General features: G+C 38.1%; 1 protein-coding gene across 16 annotated transcripts in view; it reads left to right on the top strand.

The window, feature by feature from the left end:
• The window catches only part of R3HDM1 (R3H domain containing 1), a 150658-nt gene that overhangs the window by 53742 nt on the left and 75693 nt on the right, over positions 1–21223 (top strand). For 12 of the 16 annotated variants that reach the window (XM_056117714.1, XM_056117713.1, XM_056117719.1 and 9 more), the window contains exons 4-9: positions 9698–9739; positions 10201–10290; positions 15696–15810; positions 16802–16880; positions 19558–19617; positions 19701–19841. In XM_056117714.1, coding sequence (XP_055973689.1) covers positions 9698–9739; positions 10201–10290; positions 15696–15810; positions 16802–16880; positions 19558–19617; positions 19701–19841 — 527 coding nt within the window. Of the gene's footprint in view, positions 1–9697; positions 9740–10200; positions 10291–15695; positions 15811–16801; positions 16881–19557; positions 19618–19700; positions 19842–21223 lie in introns of those variants that run through there. The other 4 variants (XM_056117721.1, XM_056117718.1, XM_056117717.1 and 1 more) reach the window with 2 other exon arrangements.

Raw genomic sequence — 21223 nt, 5'->3', positions numbered from 1 at the left:
AGGCTACCTTGTGCCAAGGAAGTACTATAATAGGCAAAAATGTTCTCTGACATTATCTTTCATACAATCTTGTGACTGAAGATTGGGAGGAGAGAGAATATGAGCATCTGGTTACATTAATTTGTTGCCATGTTTATTGTTTATTCAAATGCTTATTAAGAATATTTTTGGAGCTTTTTGAAGCCCAGGGTATTTCTACAGTAGTTAATATGTTTACAATCAGAGTATCTTACACAGAAGATAGTTAAATGATTAAAGTAGATTGAAGTGAGAAAAATATTTTTCTTACATTTTGTAATAGAATCTAAAAATCTGTTTTAATTATGGTGGGAGAATAATGTCTTGTTAAGATTATATAAAGTTTGTCTATTATTTAAAATGGGCCACATCCGGTATTGATTTGTGGACACCATAACCACCCTCAGCAGTGCTTTTGGGGCTATGCTGGTCCAGAGCTTATACTATGTATGTAAGGCATCACACGTATAAGGCATGTGCTTTACTACTTGAATCACATTCCTAACCCTAAGCGTTACCTTTAACTTCATGTGGAATTGGTGACTGTTCAGTCCTTGTGAAAGTTAGCTATCTCATTTTGATTCAATGCAGTAATTTTTAAAGTGATTTAGGGACCAGAGAGACAGATGAAAGTGCATACCTCGAATACTACTGTTCTGGGTTTAATCCCCAGCACCACATAATCCTCTAAACATATCATGTATGACTCCAAGCACTGCCTCAGGGCCTGCCCAGCAACATATTCTGTGGGCCCAGAATCCTTGAGGCCTACTGAGTACCACTTGAGGTCAATCAATCACTAAAATTATTTAGAGAAATGGAATGTTTTTCTATAGAAGCATACCCTTCCTCTGTTTCCAAGTCTTTATTTCCTGACTGTCCCAAGTGTAGAAATGGAATATTTTTCTATAGATGCATACCCTTCCTCTGTTTCCAAGTCCTAATTTCCTGACCCAAGTGTTTATTATCAAGAGAATATCATTTGGGTTTTGGGTCTCCCAAGTAGTGCTCAGAGTCCCAAGAATCACTTGCTGCAATACTAGTCCCAGCAGTATGATCCTGACAAGTTTGTTCTTGGACTTGCAGTGCAGTGCTTGTTGGAACCTTTGCTACTGAGAGCTTTCAGGCAGTGCTTGAGGTTACTGGGACTATTGCCAGTCCTGCTTAGAGAACCGTACTGTGCTAAGGATCAGACTTGGGGCCTCATACATGGAAGACATGTGCTTCAACCTTTTGAGCTCTCACAAATACTTCTAGCTGTGTGCTCTCAACTTTTTAAAAATTTTAATTGTGGGCCAGGGCTGAGGCTTAGTAGTGTTAATTTTCTTATTCTGAAATACTGATTACAATCCTGAATAGTTTTGTACAGCACTTTAGCTTACACTTCCAAACACTATTCCTGTTGTGAATCTTTGGTTATAATTTAGACTTTCTCTGATTATGAAGTATTTGGAAAATTGGGATGGTGAGGTTTCAGCTTACTAAATCCAGAATAATTCTTATTTATTACACTACTGCTAATCTTTAACATAGGTAAATAAAAATATTGTTTGCTTTGGTTTCCTTTGTATCACTTATATAGCTTTTTTTTATTTGTGAAACACCATGAGGTACAGTTGTAGACTTAGAAACTTTCGTGCTTAGGTTTCAGTTATGCAGTAATCGAGTACCCATCCCTCTACCAGTGCCCATTCTTCACCTCCAATAATCCCACTAGCCCTCCTGTCCCCCCACCCCATCCCCCCCCCACCCCGCCTCTGTGGCAGGGCATTCCCTTTTGCTCACTCTTTCCTTTAGGGTGTTGTGGTTTGCAATAGAGGTATTGAGTGGCCATCGTGTTCGGTCTATAGTCTACTTTCAGCATGCATTTTGCATCCCAAGCGAGTCCTCCAAATATCCTTTACTTGGTGTCCCCTTCTCTATTTGAGCTGCCTTTTCCCCCAGCATGTGCCGCCATATAGCCTTATTTTTTAAGGGATATATTTTCAGATTAAGTTTTGAGTAAACAAGTTAGTGGAATTTTTCAGTAATTTATTTGAAAATTTTTACATGAGTATATTAAAAATTTAGAATCAACTTTTGCATTCTTTTACAGCTGTATTTCTTTGACAAATGCAGTATCTGTGGTGTTTTTATGTATACCCTGGAGCAATTCAGTGTGGTCTCTTTTGCCACAAAACTGTTGACCTCTCGAACGGCCAGTCCAAACTATGTTGGTAACTTATTGTGGGGAAAATAAAAACTGATTTTTGTTAACAAATAGCCTTATATTCCAGTGTGCATGAGCATCTTCTAATATGTACGAGTGAATTTTCTACACATGAAATCAATTGAACCTAGTGCCTCACTCATGCAAAGCATGCACTCTGTGACATCCTCTGCCTAACATTCTCAGTTGTTGTAATTGAAATTATCCCCGTACATATTACATATTACAGACCTACAGCTAATAAGATTGAAGCAGTAGTCAAAAATCTCCCCGAGAAAACAGATGTTTTAGCCTTAAAACATAAGTCTTAATGACTCATGATTTACAGTGGTTAATTTTACCACACTTTTGAGGGGTTAGTAGGGTGATCCACACCTAGCTTTATGATTGGGAACATACCCCAGTCATGCTTGTGTCAGCTGCATGTAGGTAGGTGCATTAACTCATGTATTAGCTCTCCAGTATAAAATTAATACAGATGCTAAAATTAAAATGTTCCTGAGCAGCAGAAGAGGTAGTATAGTTGGTAGGACACTTGCCTTTCATGCAGCTGCATGGATTCCATTTCCAGCAATGCAGAGAGTGAACCCTAAGTACAGACCTAGGAGTAAGCCCTGATCACAAAACCTCCAGAAAAAAATTTTTTCCCAGAAACATGAAAAAGGAGGGAACTTTTCCTACTCACTCTATATGACCAATAGCAAAATTAGAAAAATAGATGCTAAAAAAAAATAAAGTAGTATAAGGATTATACACCATGACCAAGGTTTGTTCCTGGAAAGCATGGATAGTTTGCCATAAAAATTAATACAATGCAATAAAAATATAAATATAATCAGGCCAGGGAGATGGTACAGAGGGTAGGATCTTCTTGCAAACAGCTGCCCAAGTTAGATTCCTGACTCCCCATATGGTCCTCCAGGCATGCCAAGAGAGATCTCTGAGCCCAGAGCCAATAGTGCTGAGCACAACGGGTGTGGCCCAAGCCCCCACGTAATTCCCCCCAATAAAAAACCTGAATCAGGGACAAAAGTAGAAAGGTGGTTTCTGGGGTTTTAGAAATAGAAATAGGGTGTTGCTAATTTAATAGTCACACAAGGTGGATGTGAATGGGGATGTGGTTACACAAGATGTAAGGTAAGGTAAGGTAAAGGCACTCCCGTTGATCGTCGATTTGCTCGAGCGGGCCCAGTAACGTCTCCATTGGAGACTTTGTTGTTACTGTGTTTGGCATAGCGAATACTCTCGGTAGCTTGCCGGGCTCTCTGAGAGGGAGAAATTACAAAATTACAATATTAGCCCTGCTGGAGCGATAGCACAGCAGGTAGGGCGTTCGCCTTCCAAGCAGCCAACATGGCCGACCCGAGTTCGATTCCTCCGCCCCTCTCGGAGAGCCCGGCAAGCTACCGAGAGTATTCGATATGCCAGACACAGTAACAACAAAGTCTCCAATGGAGACGTTACTGGGCCCGCTCGAGCAAATTGACACAAGATGTATTTTTAATATTAATAACCCAGGCTTTCAACTAGTTTAAGATGGCAAATATTTATGATGCATATTTTTTACAGCAAAAAAAATGCAAGTTTTAATTTAGGAAATAATTTCATTTTATTTAAAGCCAGTTGTTGCCAAATTGATAAGAAAATATAGGACAAAGAATATTTACTAATAAATAACACTTGCCTTCTCTGCCAAGCTATTTTATGTACAGGTTTGCATGGTGGGTTTTTTGTATATTTATGAAATTTCAATTCTTTGCTATTTGAAATGAAATACGTGGTTTTGTTTAATGTCACTCTGGCAGTTTATTGTTAACTATAAAGTAGTAGTGTGTTGGTTTTCTGTTGCTATAAAATACATTACTACAAACTTGGCTTAAAACACCACCCAGTTATCAAGTCAGAGGTCTATAGATGCAAAGTCAGATTTGACTCATCTGAGTTCATGTTTCATAGGATCAAAATCAAGTTGCTGATCAGGCTAGGCCCTTATCTGAAACTCTGGGGGGATATTTGCTTCCAGGCTCATTCCAGTTGCTGGCAGATCTCAGCCCCTCCAATCAGATTTTTTTTTTCATTTTTTCTAATTTTATTTATGGAATCACCATGCGAGCAGTTACAAAGCTTTCGGGTTTAAGTCTCGGTCATACAATGAAACACTCGTACCTTCACCAGTTCCCATTCTCCACCCCCAAAACTCCCAGTATACCCCCATCCCACACCCTCTCCCTACCTGCAGGGCAGATGACCTCCACATTACTCTCTCTCTACTTTGATCACATTCAAAATTTTGACACTAGATCCCACCATTATTATTTGGGATTTTACCCCAACACTCAAATCTGCTGAAGAGGTAACAGTAGACAATTTGTTTTCTATTGCTGGCTATGAATAACATAATGTTGTGCAGCTGCAGTAGTGGCTGCGCAATTTTGAAATTCTGAAATTTTAACAATTGAATCTGGAGGGTTTTCTGCCAAAACCTCTGGGTTCCGATAATTGTTCCTGAGTCTCTGGGATCATGGCTGTTAAGCAGCTTGATCAGGAGCCAGAGAGGTCGTTCGTGGGCGGCCACTTGGGGTCTTGTTGAGACAGGGAGGAAAGGACTGGCTCCATCCCTATCCCGTGAGGCCCTGCATGTCTCGTCACTGAGGGCCCAAACCTGACTGTCCAATGGCCTCTGGCGGATGGCAGCCACTGAGCCACCAAGGAGGAGCAGGCGGAGGGACAGTACCCTTTTCTCCCTGGGGTGGCCCTGCGACAGTGACCTACTGCAGGATCCGGACACATTTCTGCCAAAAGCTGCTGGGTTTCGAGATTTGTTTCTGAGTCTCTTGGATCATGGCCACTAAACAGCTTGATCAGAGGCCAGAGAGGCCGTTCGTGGGCAGCGACTCAGGGTCTCTTTGGGATGGGAAGGAAAGGGCCGGCTTCACTGCCATCCCGTGAGGCTCCACATGTCTCGCCACTGCAGGCCCAAAACTGACTGTCCAGTGTCCTCTGTAGAATGACGGCCACCAGGCCGCCACGGAGAACAGGCCAAGGCACAAAACCTATTCCCACCTGGGGTGGCCCAGTGCCGGTAACCTTCTGGAGGAACCGGACGCATTTCTGCCAAAAGCCACTGGGTTCCAAGATTTGTTTGAGTCTCTGGGACCATGGCCATTAAGCAGCTTGATAAGGAGACAGAGAGATAGTTCGTGAGCGGCGACTCAGGGTCTCCTTGGGACTGGGAGGAAAGGGCCAGCTCCACCCCCATCCCGTGAGGCCCCACGTGTCTCGTCACTGCGGGTCCAAACATGACTGTCTACTGGCCTTTGGCGGATGGCGGCCACCAGGCTGCCAGGGGGAACAGGCCAAAGCATAAAACCTATTCCCACCTGGGGTGTCCCAGCGCCAGTAATCTACTGCAGGGACTGGACTCATTTCTGCCAAAAGCCATTGGGTTTCGAGATTTGTTTCTGAGTCGCTGGGATCATGACCTTTAGGCAGTCTGATCAGGAACCAGAGAGGCCATGCTTCGAATTATATAGCTGAGCTGGAGGTGGTTTGTGGGTGTGTCTCCCACATACCTAACTTTTGGCCGTTTTCACTTTCTTGGTAAACTTTGCCCCAAGTTTTTGGGGTCAGGCCAAAGGCACAGCAGCATTTTGGGGGTATCTGGAAGTCTGAAGGTGCCATCAGGCTGCTGATGCACTCGCCTCACAGGTACAGATTGACCTGCTGGTGGCACCACACCCCCCCTCCAGTCAAATTTTGATAGGCACTAACGTTGTTTCTTATCCTTAACGACTGTAATATTATGATGTTTTTATATTCTTCTGTTAGGTATCCAGAGATGAGATCGTTGGGTTGTATAGAAATTTTTTTTAATGTAGGAGTACTGCTATTTATTGGTTCTATAGAATTTGTTCTTAAATTTTTTTTAATTTTGTCATAAAATTTAAACATAACAAGGGGCTGGAGAGATAGTACAGTGGGTAGGGCGTTTGCCTTGCACATGGCCGACCAGGGTTCGATTTCCAGCATCCCATATGGTTCCCTGAGCACTGCCAGGGGGTAATTCCTGAGTGCAGAGCTAGGAGTAACCCTTGTGCATCGCTGGGTGTGACCCCAAAAAGCAAAAATAAATAAATAATAAAAGGTTACATCTTTTAGACTTAAAATTTAATTTTTTTAAGAACCTCCTTATGGTTTTCCATAATAACTGCATCTATGTATATTCCCCAAGAGTGTACACAAGAGTTTCCTCTATCCACATTTTTTATAATGTTTGTTTCTTGTCTTTTGAATAATAGCCATTCTCATAGATCTCATAGATGTAAGATATCTCATTGTTGTTTTTATTTGCATTTACCTATAAAAGATTGTAAATATCTTTCTGTGTTCCTATTGGCAATCCGTCCGTCTTTCGAGAAGTGTCTGTTCAGATCCTCTGTTTTGGTTTTTTTTTAATTGGATAAGCACACATGTGTGTTTGTGTGCTTTTTTCTTTTTTCTTTCTCTTATATCTTTCTTTCTTTCTTTCTTTCTTTCTTTCTTTCTTTCTTTCAAAGAACCAAGGATTCTGTGTAATCACCTACAGTCCCCTACAACTGCTGTAGTTGTTTTTGGTTTTTGTGCGGTAGGGTGCTTGCCTTGCACCCAGCAGGCCAAGCCGGGTTCAGTTCCTCCTCCCCTCTCAGCCCGGCAAGCTACCGAGAGTATCGTATTCAATATGCCAAATACAGTAACAAGTCTCAAAAAAATGGAGATGTTACTGGGCCCACTCGAGCAAATTGATGAACAACAGGAAGACAGTTAAATATGTTATCAAGAAAAGTACACAATTCAGAGCCAGAAATATGGTATAGTGGGCAGGGTGCTGGTCCTGAATGCAGCTGACTTGGGTTAGGTCCCCAACACCCTTGAACCCACCAGGAGTGATCCCTGAACACAGAGCGAGGAGTAAACCCTACTGTCAGATGTGACTCAGAAAGTAAAAAAAATTATCCACTTCAGCCTTACATGTGTAAGTCCCCAATTTTGATATCCAGAATCCCCCCCCATAAAAAATTTAAAAAAGGGAATGTATCATGTTGAAATTATAGTGCGTTGTTGAGAATTCCTTATCTCAATCATAGAATAAGAATTTGCTCTTAACATGGGAATATAGGTATATTCATTGGGAATATGTAATTCATCTGTAAAATTCTTTCAATCTACCCTTACATTGAGCCTATTTAAGAATCTTGAGGATTCCTATCAATGGTATAAAGGTAAAGGTAAAGGCCCTCCCATTGATCGTCGATTTGCTCGAGCGGGCCCAGTAACGTCTCCATTGAAGACTTTGTTGTTACTGTGTCTGGCATATCGAATACGTCACGGGGAGCTTGCCAGGCTCTGCCATCCTGCGAGATACTCTCGGTAGCTTGCCGGCCTCTCCGAGAGGGGCGGAGAAATCGAACTCGGGTCGGCCATGTTGGCCGCTTGTAAGGCGAACGCCCTACCCGCTGTGCTATCGCTCCAGCCCTATCAATGGTATAAGCTTTTATATAAATAAACTGAAATCTTGACCAGTGTCACTTAGTAAAGACAGAAACTTAAATCCTATCCAGATTCTGCCAATTGTCTCTTTCATTAAAAAAGGGGGGGAGGGGGTGGGTACGGATGCCCACACCTGGTGATGCTCAGAGCTTACTACTCCTGAGTGTTTATTAGTAAATACTCACGAATTATTCCTGAAGGTGCTGGTGACCATATGGAATGCTGGAGTTGGAACATGGGTTGGCAGGGTTGCAAGGAAAAGTGCCCTCCCCACTGTACTCTCTGGCCCTTGTTTTTAAATTTTTCAATAGAAACTTATATCCTTGATACTTAGTCAAAATTTTCTTTCTGTTGTTTTCACTCTTTTCATCTTCTGCATTTGGCTAGTATTCATCTATAGCTTTTCTCCTTTTTCCCTGTTCTGTGTTTGGCATATTTTTAATTATTTGTTTAGGTGTGAGATGCCATTACAAATTCTCTTTTGAACATACAGAAAAGAATGATTAGAAGCCAAAAACACTACCAGTTTTCAGAAGCACTTTTAGCACTGACATGTATGTATATAGGTCCCATCTTTATAAGAAATAGAATTTAGTTGTAGGTTTTGATTTGTTGTTGTTGTAACTGCTGGTTTCTGGCAATGGTTATTCAGGGACAGAATTCCAATAAAGCAGTACTTTTTTCAAAACTTTAGGTTCACAATGGGAAATAGGACTAACTGGTAATACAAATTCTCATTTGGTTGTTCTACAGAAGGAATTTTCCACTTCATATTAGAGTGATATCTTTTAAATAGTTTTATCTAGATATTAAACAGTTTTTCATCTCTTATGTTTGGTACAAAATGTGGCCCCTGGTTTTAATAAGTATAAAATATAGCTACCTAGATACTACCTAAATAGTACCTTATACTATTTAGGGTTGGGTTGCAAAGATAGAACAGAAGATAGGACGAAAGAGAGTATATTTAAAACCTATTTAAAACCTATTTGGCTCTGGTTTCCATGCATTTCGCTTGATTTTGTAGATTAACTCTCAGTATCACCAGCTGGAGATGGTTGCCCCAGCCGGTTACCCAGTACCTGTAACTAGGTTGGCTAGTTATGACAAACTCCCAGATTGATGATCTGGAATTACAATGACCATGTCATCTTGGAAATCTGTATCTTTCTTTCCACTTCATTGCTTAGGCAAATAAAATAGGATTCTGTCACTAATAAGTGATATTGTACTTCATAGAGTGCTGAAAGAGCAGTAGGTAGGTCCTTTTACTCTGACTCCATGTGCACTGGAAACATTCTCCTTTGTTTTCCGAGTACAACTACTTAAAATCTTCTGAGATAGTTTTTGAGGGTAGGGGTTTTTTTGTGAGTTTCTTTGTGTGGCTTTCCCCAATCCCACCTTGGCCAAAGTGTCATATGTTTCAAAATTCTGGTGTATTTAATTTTGCTTCTAAGAGGTTACCCTGTGGCCAGAGAGATAGTTTAGATGTTGAGGCCCCTGTTCTGCATGCTGCGGCAGCCAAGACAATGATTGGAATCGTCACATATGGTCTCCTGAGCATTGCAAGTGTGGTCCCTGAGCTCAAAGTCAGGTGTGACCACAGAACCACCAGTGACCCCTAACTGCTGCTATCGTGCCTTCGCGCACATCCCTTCAAATAAGAAGGCACCTTAAGATTTCCATTTAGTTCACTAACATAGACTTTGTGACCATTTATTTATTAACTTAAAGAAGTGCAACGCATAGAGGGTTTTAGAGAAACTTCTTCAGATGTGCTTTAGAGGAAAATTGGTATTTTTTTTTTTTTGCTTGAAACCAACTTTGACTTCATAATCTTTCCATACTTGATGCCGTTGGTTTCTCTCTGGTTTGGGGGTGTTAATAAGAAACAAACTTTATTTCAGTAATGAAATTTAATATAAATCTTTTTTGTGTATTCAGCGGCCATTGCAGTCATTTGGACAGACAGGAAAGAGGTCTAAGGTATAGTAAATATTTTGTGCTGGCATGCCAAGGGCCTTCCTTCATGCTTGATGAGTCCTTGTTTTCATATAGTGCTGCATTGAGTTTAGTTTTTGTCATATTTTATTTGGGGCAGAAAGCTTATTTTATTTTATTTGGAATTTTTGTCTTGCTTAGTCGCTTTTGTGCATTGCTTCTATATCATTAATGGTTCTTTATCTATAGAGAAAATGGTTTTCTGACCGTTCTTTGAGCTCAAAATTGAAATCATTCCCATTCCTGCAATTGCTGTAAATTTCAAAATTGCATCGATTATTTTCCCTCTTAACAAAGGGTTTTTGTGCTATCTAATGATATGTTTAACTTGAACATTTCATCTACTTTTTTACTTGACAGAAACTATAAATTTGATTTTTAGGGGGCTTTTGGATAGTACCCTAGGTTTGTGAAATGTAGTGTTAATTTTAAATACTTTTCTTTAGTCAAGCTCAAAGTTAAAGCTAGTTCGGAGCCTTGCAGTGTGTGAAGAATCTCCACCACCCTCTACAACAGAGATATCACAGGAGAATCAGGTAAAAAAAAAAAAAAGAAAGAAAGAAAAGAACAAAAAAAAAAGAACAAAAAATGATAATTAGAGACATGGTAGAATAACGTTCTTGGAGAATTTTTCTTTCATAAGTTTTAACAAAATTGTATATGCATGTATGTATGTTATGAATGGTTGGGGCTTTTTTCTTTTGTTTTGTTTTTAGTACATGGAACATTTAATATGTGGCACTCAGGATACAGGAAGAAAAGATGGAAAACCTTTGTTACTTCTGTCTAAGTGCATTGGTTACTCTCTGAAAAGATTTAGGGAATACCTAAATGAAATAGGACTTTAAAGAAGTTCTAAAATACTATTGAGAAGTTACAAAATATTAAAGTGGTACTTTAGTGAGTATGATTGGGATGAAATTTGTTTGATTTATTTTTGGTTTTAGAAATTGGTCAAGCACTGCTTTGTACAAGAAGAGGAAAGTATTCATGATTTCAGCTTGATATTTATGCAAATGCATTGTTTTCAGCTTAGGTTGTTTCTCGCTTCTGGTTATCTAATATTTAGAATTTCTTACTGTCTTTGCTTTAAAGTATAGATTAAATGATGTTCAAGCAAACGGTTTTGACTTTTTTTTAATTTTTTTTCTTAATGCTAGTTATGATGTTGCTTTTCTGTTAGTCTCAACCGTAAATAATCTTTTTTAAGGTACATTTGGGCGTTTATACAGAAGTATTTTTAAACCTTTACAATAGTACAGCGGGTAGGACACTTGCCTTGCACATAGCCAAACAATGTTTGATCTCTTGCACCTCATATGACTCAGACAGTGGTGATGGAGCACTCTAGGGCAACACCCAAGCCTGCCAGGAGTGATCCCTGAGCACAGAGCAAAAGTAAGCTCTGAACACCAGCAAATGTAGCCCAAAAACCAAATGAATAAATAAATAATATCCCATGACTTAAAAAAAGGGGGGGGGGACACAACAGATTATCTGCTTTTTTCCCCTCTCTATGCATTCTTTTATTCAAGAAAAAAAATGTTATGCTCTATGCTTTGCTCTGACTTAAAAAGATGATGCCCTCTGGGACTTGAGAGATAGTACAGCGGGTAGGGAGTTTGCCTTGCATGCGACCTACCTGGGTTCAATCCCCAGCATCCCATGTGGTCCCCCAAGCACCACCAGGGGTGATTCCGGAATGCAGAGCCAGGAGTAACCCCTCAGCATCACTAGGTGTGATCCCCAAAAGCAAAAAAAAGAAAAATTGGAAAAGATGATGTCCTTTGTGCTTGAAGACATAGTACAGTGGATAGGGTGCTTGCCTTGCATGTAGCTAACCTGGATTCAGTCCCCAGGGCCACATTGGGTATCCCAAGCCCTACAGGACTGATCTCTGAGTTCAGAACCAGAAGTAAGCTTCTGAGTACCACTGAATGTAGCCTAAAAGCTATATCCAGATGCCCTCTCAAAAACACTGCTATAGATGCTTAACATAGTTTATGTATTTATAATTACAGTGGGCCTGGGGGATAGTGCAACAGTTAGGGCACATGCTAAGCATATGAGCTGGGTTCAGTGTCCAACATCGCATGTTCCCTGGCCATCTTTAGTTGCAACTCTGAAGACCCACAAGCACCGCTCGCTGTTGCCCTAGAGTGCCCCATCACCACTGTCTGGCCCAACTAATCTTCAGCACCAAAAGGCTGATCCAGCATTACATCTTTGGTCCCTTGCATGGAACTGCCAATCCAGTTGTCTGAGGATTGCGGTTGGAGCTTCTAAGTCTTAGAAGTCCCCAAAAAAACATTTGTCACTGATACTGTCATCCTGTTGTTCATCGATTTGTTCGAGTGGGCGCCAGTAATGTCTCTATTCATCCCAGACCTGAGGTTTTAGCAGCCTCTCCTTACTTGTCCTTCCCAACGATAGAGCACAGTAGAGCCTGGTAAGCTACCTGTGACATATTCAATATACCAAAAATAGGCTGGAGCGATAGCACAGTGGTAGGGCGTTCGCCTTGCACGCGGCCAGCATAGCCAACCCGAGTTCGATTCCTCCGCCCCTCTCGGAGAGCCCGGCAAGCTACCGAGAGTATTCGATATGCCAGACACAGTAACAACAAAGTCTCCAATGGGGACGTTACTGGGCACGCTCGAGCAAATCGACGATCAACGGGAGGGCCTTTACTTTACTTTTACTTAGTAACAATAACAGGCCTCATTCCCCTGACCCTGAACAAAACATTTAAATAATAATAATATTAAAAACCACTATTCTGTTGCACTTCCAGTGTAGACAGGAAAGATGATGATGTTGTTGTTGTTGTTGTTGTTGACAGGGAAGATGCTGTTGTTATTGTTGTTGTAGTAGTTTGCTTTTTGGGTCACACCCGGCGATGCACAGGGGTTACTCCTGGCTTTGCACTCAGAAATTACTCCTGGCAGTGCTAAGGGCACCATATGGGATGCTGGGGATCGAACCAGGATAGACTGTGTGCAAGGCAAACACCTACCCACTGTACTTTGGCACCAGCCTCCAGACAGGGAAGGTTTTAAGCTTTGTGAAAGAAAAATACTTTAAAATCTGTCTCCTTTAAAATTCATTTGAGTGTCAAGAACATGAGATTCAAATTTTCTTTGTGATTTTTTTTAACTTACAATCTAGGGCTATAGTGATAATATACAGGTTAAGATCCTTGTCTTGCACATGGTCAAGCTGGTTGATCCCTGGCACCTGATCCCTTGCACCACATATTGTTCCCTGAATACTGCCAGGGGTGACCCATGAGTGTTAAACCAGAAGTAAGCCCTGGTCACTGTCAGGTGTGGCCCAAACCAGAAAAAAATTTTAACACTACAATATAGAAAGTTCTCATTTATTTTTCTATAAAATAGATTTTAGCAAAAAGCCCAACCACAAGTTACTTTACTAAGAAATATTTCTTACAGAACATTTTCGGCTATTAATTTTTGTCTTTTATGTGTATTTTAATAATAATAATAGTGCTGTAACTCAAAAAAAATTCAATATAGTTATCCTTTAGAAAAAACTTTTTCAGAGTTCTCTTGTGTAAGTCAAAGAATATAATGGTTCAGTTGGAGAAGTGCAATTTTCTAAAATTATTTCCTTCATTCTCTTAACCAAATTGTTATATTATCTTTGCCTCATGAAATAATTAGTCCAACAATTCTAAGAAAATGAGAAAAATCAAACTGTCCTGTGACTGTTAATCCAGAAAATATTTTTATGAAAAAAAAAAAGATGACATGATCCTTGGTTTTATTATGTACACTTTATTTTATCTGAAATATATAGGGGGGAGGCTCTGATACTACTACCTAAATTTAGCTATTGAAAATAAGAGAAAAAATTAATATCAAGAGTACATGTTACATATTAATGTAGGTATTATAGATTACAGATCCTTTATGGCAAGGGGTTCAAAAGGCTGATTTATATGTCTCAGCTTGTTCATTCTTCTGTGCATTCTCAGTTTTTCTTTGATGTGATTTTTTTATAATGCTCCTTTACTATCCTTTCTGAACAAAAAAATAATGCCTTGACTGAAAGTCTTTTATTCAAGCTTTAACTATCTGAACAAAAATTGGAAAATAAGTTATTTCTAAAGAAATGTGCTAGTATATAATCTTTGATAGAGGTACTTTTCAGCTTGCTTCAGGAAAAAAAGCTTGCTTCAGAATTAGTCTAAACTAAAACTCATCATTCAAAAAATTTGAGATAAAAGGGATATCACTGGTATCTGACTAGAACCTACCAGAAGAGAGAAGTGACCTCAATAATATGTCGATGACAGAGTGAAGAGAAATGAATCATATCATCCTACGAAAATGTTGCTATCATTCCCATTCTTTATTAAAAAATTAAGTTCTTAATGTATGGACTTGAGTGTTTAAAATACGTCTCAATTTGGTACTGAAAACAATTTACTAGATTTTCAAATGTAGAACATCTTGATAAAATATTTAAGATTTGAATTAAATATGACTGTTTAGAAATGAAATTACATAATCCCATAATATGAGAAGTGCCTTTTAGGAAAGCTGTGTGAAATCTTGGAATCTATTTTTCATAAATTATCCTTGAGTAACAGGAAATAAAATCTGTACATGAAAGAAACTAAATACTTCAAAATATGAACATGTATTAGAAAATGAATGATGTATTAGAAAATGAATAAGAAGAGAAACCCCATACTAGTTGATGAACATATTGTATTGATTAATGTATCAAATTTGGTAATCATAAGCAAAGAAAAAGAGGAAGTAAAACAAATTTTTTTAATTTCAGTGAAAATTGCCAGTACATAGGTTTTGCCTCAAGAGTCTTAAGCACAAATTTGAGCAAATATGGAATAGGAAGCAGAATTGAAAGATGAATATAGCTGTCAGTAGCCTAGCAGAAAAATATATACATAATTCTGTCAAATGATAGTTCAAAGAAAGAACTGTATGAACAAAACTTTAATAGAAATTCTGGTGACTGCAAGTTTGAGACTATTAAAATATATATTCCCTTTAATACTTCCTACACCTACTACCATTACCCGCCCCCTACCCCCAAAAATCCCTGAAAATTGATGGGGGTTCTTGTCATTAAATGACAGGTATAAATTAGTCTTATGAATAGGCTACAACTTTATCTTTGGTAGAAATGAACTGAAAAATACTCAGTCTTCCTTTATTATTTTGCCTGAATAGAACTACATGCTTTTTCCTTTTTGATTATATGATTTAATTTCTATAATTTTTTTGAGTTCTGAAGTGACTGTAATGACATTGTTTGAAAAATGAAATGCAGCATTACTTTTTTTTTTGTCTTAGAGAATGTGGTTATTATTAAATTAAATATATATGAAAAGGAAACAGTTTTGCTTGAAACAATTTTTGTGGTGATTGAAGGGGGAATAGTGACAAGTCATCAGGAAATAATAAAAATTGAGAATTTTATTTTGGAAAGTCTACTTTTCAGAAAATTGTATTTTTATTTGGCAAGAGTAAAGGAGTACATTGTAAAGGATACTCAAAATTTTTTAAGTAAGATTGACACTCAAATTCCTGTTGTCATAGTTGATGATCATTCTTTTGTTTACCTGGGCATCTTTATTCCAAAATTGTAAGAAGGCTCTGATCCTGTGGGAATTAACAAGTGATGCATTTAAACTAATATAGAAAGCAGATATTTTCTCTAATATTTTGAGGTTGTCTTAAAATTTATAATTGAACTCAAAACATTGATTTTATTATTTTTTATCAAGTCTTTGATAAAAATATTTTAAGTTCTATTATAGTAAATAATCTAATTGGATAAAATAAAAATCTTTATCCCTTTTCTCCTCCATATGATTTTGTGTTTCTAATAATTGCAAATATGTAGTAATAATCACTGTATTATTGTCATTTAATTTTATTTCCAATAGGAGAAAATGCAGATCCAGTTAACACAATCATTTGAAAAAGAGGAGAAACCCTCAAAAGATGAAGCAGAAAAAGAAAAAGCCAGTGAGAAGTTGCCCAGGAAAATGTTATCAAGAGGTTTGCAATTTACTTGTTCAAGTTTCACTATAATACCATCCATTAACCCCAAATAAACACATCTATTGTAAATTTATAAAACATCAACATAATCAAAATCATACAGACCAGACTAGAGGAATAATACAGTGTTTGTTTTTCTGGACAAAACCATTCTGAACATCTCTAATATGCTTCAGCCAAAATGCAATACATGCCAAAGTCACTAAGGAAGGTAACTTTCCATCTTTAACTGGTCTGCCTCTCATAATAACATACTGAAATCACCACAGTTTGAATACTGATTCCACTAAAAGTATGATTACTTCATTTAGGGTTCATAGAACTGATGCCAAATTATTCAGTTTTCATCAGGTATATTCTTGAAAACCCAGAATTTTATCTCTCATAATAAATTTTAAGGGCCTTTGCTGCCACTTAGCATTGTGTCAATTTAAAAAAAAATGCCTTTTTAAAGTAGACTTACATAGCCTATTATGTTGACTAGTAAGGTGAACAACATAAACATGTTACACTAAGGGAATGAACTAAGTAGTTATTTTCTTTGTTTTGTTTTTTGTTTCTTTTTCCCTTTTTTTAGTATTTTGAAAGCAAGACTTTGGAGGTAGACCTAATCAAGCCTAATTAAATAATCCTTATGAACTAAAATTCATATGAGAATTTCTGCTCAGGAATCATGTCTGAGTATGAGGATTATGATATAAAATGATACTGTGAATTAAAGAATTCATTATAATTAAACTGGCATGTGTAGAATTAATTCAAGAATGTGCATGTAGATGCAGTTGTATAATCCATGTCTTGCTCATTATATAAGGGTAGAAAATTATGGTCATTTTACTTTTATCAACATTCCCTTTTCCTATTTTGCCCTTTTTCCCCTCCTCGAATGTGGGGCATCTCATTTAATTTAAGGTATGCATCATTTGTACAAATTAAAGGGATTTGTTTTCAAACAACTTTATTCTGGGTTTTTGTGTTGTTTTTTTAGATTCCAGTCAAGAATACACTGATTCAACTGGCATAGATCTACATGAATTTTTAGTAAATACATTAAAAAACAATCCCAGGTAAAAATTAAATCTATAAGGTTACATTGCGTCTAGAGTACCATAACTTTGCTTATACATGTTGTCATTACTGAGTTATAATATTACAGTAAGATTGCAATATCTGAAATACACTGGAAACATTTTCATTTCTTTGCGCTAGGCTGTTATTTGTTTGATATCACATATATAAATAACTTTTTGTATTATGCATGTCTCTAAAAGACAATTTATACTCTGGGAATTTGGGAAAATACAGAGTCACATTTTGATTTGAAATAAAAGAGTAACTATTGATCATGAAAAAAATAAAGTAAAAAATAGGACTGGAGAGATAACTAAGGTTGGTGAAGGTATTTGCCTCACATGTAGCCAACCTCAGAGGGATTGTGGGAAATACAGAGTTACCAAGATATTTTAGCTTGCTAGAGAAATTATTAACCATGAAAAAATAAAAATATATACCTCGGGGTCAGGTGACATAAAGGATTGTTGAGGTACTTTCCTTGCACACAGCCAACTCCATTTTTATCCCCAGCACCTAATATGTTCCTCCAGGCACCTCCAGTGATACTGAGCACTGAACCAGAAGTAAGCCCTGAGTACTGTTAGGTATAATCCATCACCCCCACCCCAAAATATGTGTGTAAAGAACCTAATGTATTTATTTTAACAAGTTGTTTTTATTTTTTTAACAAGTTTTTTAAGTGCAGAATTATTTTTCTTGCTGCATTCATTTATAAACCTTCAGCCCCAAGATTTTAAGGATTCTTTATATTAGTCACTACTCTTTTTAAAAAAATTTTTATTGAATGAATCACTATTCTATGAAATCTTACAATCTCCCAGAATGCTAGGTGCATTTTAACTTTTGGGCAAGTCATTAACACCTTTGCAGCTTTTTCTTCATGGAAAAACTTATCCACAAAGTATCTAACCAACATTTCTGAGGATAGAAGATTCCAAAGATTTTTTTTAAACCTTCTAGATGTCAACTTCCCAGAGTAATAGATATTTTAAAATACACTGAAATTTAAAAAAACAAAAAGAAGAAGAAACCTACTGGGTTACTTAGAAGAGCAACTCTCTGTAATATCCCTGAGGCAAAGTTCATGTCAAACTTCAAGATAGCTCCCCCCCCCCCCCCCCCCCCCGCCATTCAGGATTTATTGTATTCAGAACCATATTGATTTTCTACTTAGCTTTTAACATTAACCCAAAAAAGGAGAACCTCCCCAAGAGGGAGGGAGGGAGATAGAGCGAGGTGGGATAAGGGAGGAACGAGAATGTTTCAAGTGCATTATGCCAGGTAGTCACACTTTCCTAGAAGGAGAATAATAAAGGATTGCCAAATTTGGGGGAAAATTGAATATTACAAGAGTTTTTCTGAAAGCAAAATTTTGTTTTCAGCTTCAGGTTTACAGTCACCACATAGACATGTTTGCTGTTGATTTTTCAGCTAACATTAATTTGTGACATTTCTCTGGGAATGTAGAAAACAGATCAAGTAACAGGACTGATCTACAGAATTTTAGACAGCTTAAGTGGGTAGTGCTGTCTTTTGTATTATAATTTGAGAGGGATTTATCCGGCGTTTATTTGCGAGGCAGACGTTAACTTCTTGACTTAATGGGGTGGGAGGGCAAAGAGCACATTCAGAGGCACTTGCGGGCAGTTCCCAGCTTGGTGCTTGGGGGTTACTTGCAGCTGTACTCTGGGGCTAGAATATGGGACTCTTATATGCAGTATATGCATTCCAACACGTTGAAGTATCTCCTCATCCCCTTGATCTAGCCTTTGTCTATAAATTTCAGAGATAGAACTGAATGATTTCTTGTAGCTTTAAGATACTATAATTATCTGCCCTCCCCATATGAAATTCACAGTGCAGTCAGTACTGTCTCTTGACCATGTGCTTGGTCTGTGATCATGGGTACCCTTTGTGTGTGATCATGGGTATCCTTTGGGGAATGGAACCATTAATTTGTTACAGCCAAGAAGCACTAAATAAGACTCTAGTGGTAGAAAAGATTATATGTAGGTCCTCCCTCGAGTCCTGATTTATTTTACATTTGGAGGACTTAGGCTCATTTTGACTTTTATTTTTATATATTATTTTATATATATGATAACAATATATAAAATGACCTGGAAACTCCTTGCCTCTGAGTTAGAATTAGTAATGTTTGTGTTTCTCTGCTACATATAGTCCCATGTATTCACTAGCATTGAATTCCCATAGGAGTATACCTGCTGTTACTGGCATTACATGTTCTTTGGAGTTCTGTTTCTATGGAGTTCAGCATGATAACAAAGGCATTAGTCTAACTAAAGATAAGTTTTCCTGCTACTTCGTAGCTTTGTTAAGTAAGGTGTAAAGACTAGTATCATCTATCCATATGTTTACACTGAACTTGATAAATAAAAAATAAATTTTTAGAAGTGCTATGTTGATAATTGTCAAGGTGGATGCTGGCGATATTGAAGTTCATTGCACTGTTTTCCCTACGGTATATGTGAAATTTTCCATCATAAAAAACCTGAATTTTTTAGAAACTTAAGAAATTTTGTAAACATTCCAGAATCAAACTTGTGATGTCCATCAATAAATTGTAGGGACCAGAATGCAATAGCATTAAATCAACATTTATTATTACATCAATGTTTTACATATAAAGATCTTCATGTTTTCTTTCAGGGACAGAATGATGCTATTGAAATTGGAACAAGAAATACTAGATTTCATTGGTAATAATGAGTAAGTCCTGACATTTAACCAGAAAACAGATTTTCCACACAAATTTCCTAGATATACTAACTTAGTTTTTTGCCTACTTCTAGGTCTCCACGTAAAAAATTCCCCCCAATGACATCTTACCATAGGATGCTACTGCATAGAGTAGCTGCTTACTTTGGATTAGACCACAATGTTGATCAGAGTGGGAAGTCTGTCATAGTGAACAAAACTAGCAATACAAGAATGTAAGTATCAGTAAATGTAGTACATTGTTGTATTTTTATGGAGTGATGATTAATAACACTGTCTTTTTTGGGTCATACCTGGTGTTGCTCAGGGGTTACTTCTGCTTCTGCACACAGGAATTACTCCCAGCGTGTTCTGGGGGCCATATGAGATGCTAGGGATCAAACCCAGGTCAACCACATGTAAGGCAAATGACCTACCTACTGTACTATCGCTCTGGCCCTAGTACTTTATTTTTCTACAGTATCTTTTATCTAAGGTTTCTATGTTTTGCTAGCCTAATTTAAGCTATTATAATCATGATATTCACGTGCTCTCAAAAATGCATTTACACCTCTTTAGATACAAAATGTACCAGAGAAAGCAGATGAGTGGTGCTAGTTTTATTTTATTCTATTTATTTATTGGGGGGGAGAGGTTGGGGCCATACCTGTCAATACTCACGGTTTACTCCTGGCTCTGCGCTCAGGAATTATCCTGGTGGTGCTCAGGAGGACCGTGTGGAATGCTGGAGATTGAACCTGGGTTGGCCGAGTGCAAGGCAAGCACCCTACCTGCTGTGCTATTGCTTCAACCCCTAGTGACCAGTTTATCATGCTTCCTATCTTTGTGGCTCTTTGCCCCCCCCCCCTCCCCCACACACGGTTCAAGAAGTTAAAACTATTGATACATTATCTATAACATGTTTTCCCTTGTGAGAATTGATCGAGAATAATTTTTTAGATATTCAGATTTTTACTTGAAAAAGTAACCTATAACATACACAGCACCTCATCTTATTAGTAAAACGCAAATAGTTGAGTTCAGCTAAAAAATTATTCTAGTTGAATCACACTGAGATCGTGTTACAAGGTTGTTCATGATGGGGTTTCAGCCATATAATGTTCTAACACCCATCCTTTCACTAGCATGCAGTTTCCACCACCAGTGTCCCACAGTGTCCCTCCACCCTCCTGCCCCCCCCCCCCGCCTGCCTCACGTCAGGCACTTGTCTTCGCTCTCTCTCCTCCACTCTCTCTCCCTCTCTCTCTTTCTCCTTTGGGCCTAATGGTCTGCAGTCAAGACACTGAAAGGTTATCTTTATCTACTATCAAATACTCAGCTAAAATTCTTGATGAAATGACAGTGATCTGCTTACTAAAACAGTTTTCTTTTATCACTTCCATAGATGGCAGCAGTGTCTCTATGGTAGTAAACAGCAGCCTCCTTCAGATGCTTTAAATAACTCTCTTTAGTTTGTTGGATTTTGTTGTTGTTGTTGTTGTTGTTGTTTTTCACCAGGGATTGAATATAGGGCATGCACTGTACTATTGAGCTGCATTCCCAGCACTTCGGTTCCTTAATTTTTTGCCTTTCCTCAGTGCAGACTTTAATATTAGAG

Source organism: Sorex fumeus, unplaced genomic scaffold, assembly GCF_029834395.1.
Source record: "Sorex fumeus unplaced genomic scaffold, SorFum_2.1 ptg000035l, whole genome shotgun sequence".
NCBI lineage: Eukaryota > Metazoa > Chordata > Mammalia > Eulipotyphla > Soricidae > Sorex > Sorex fumeus.
Note: the sequence above shows the minus strand (reverse complement) of the source record. Positions and strands in the feature narration are given on the sequence as shown.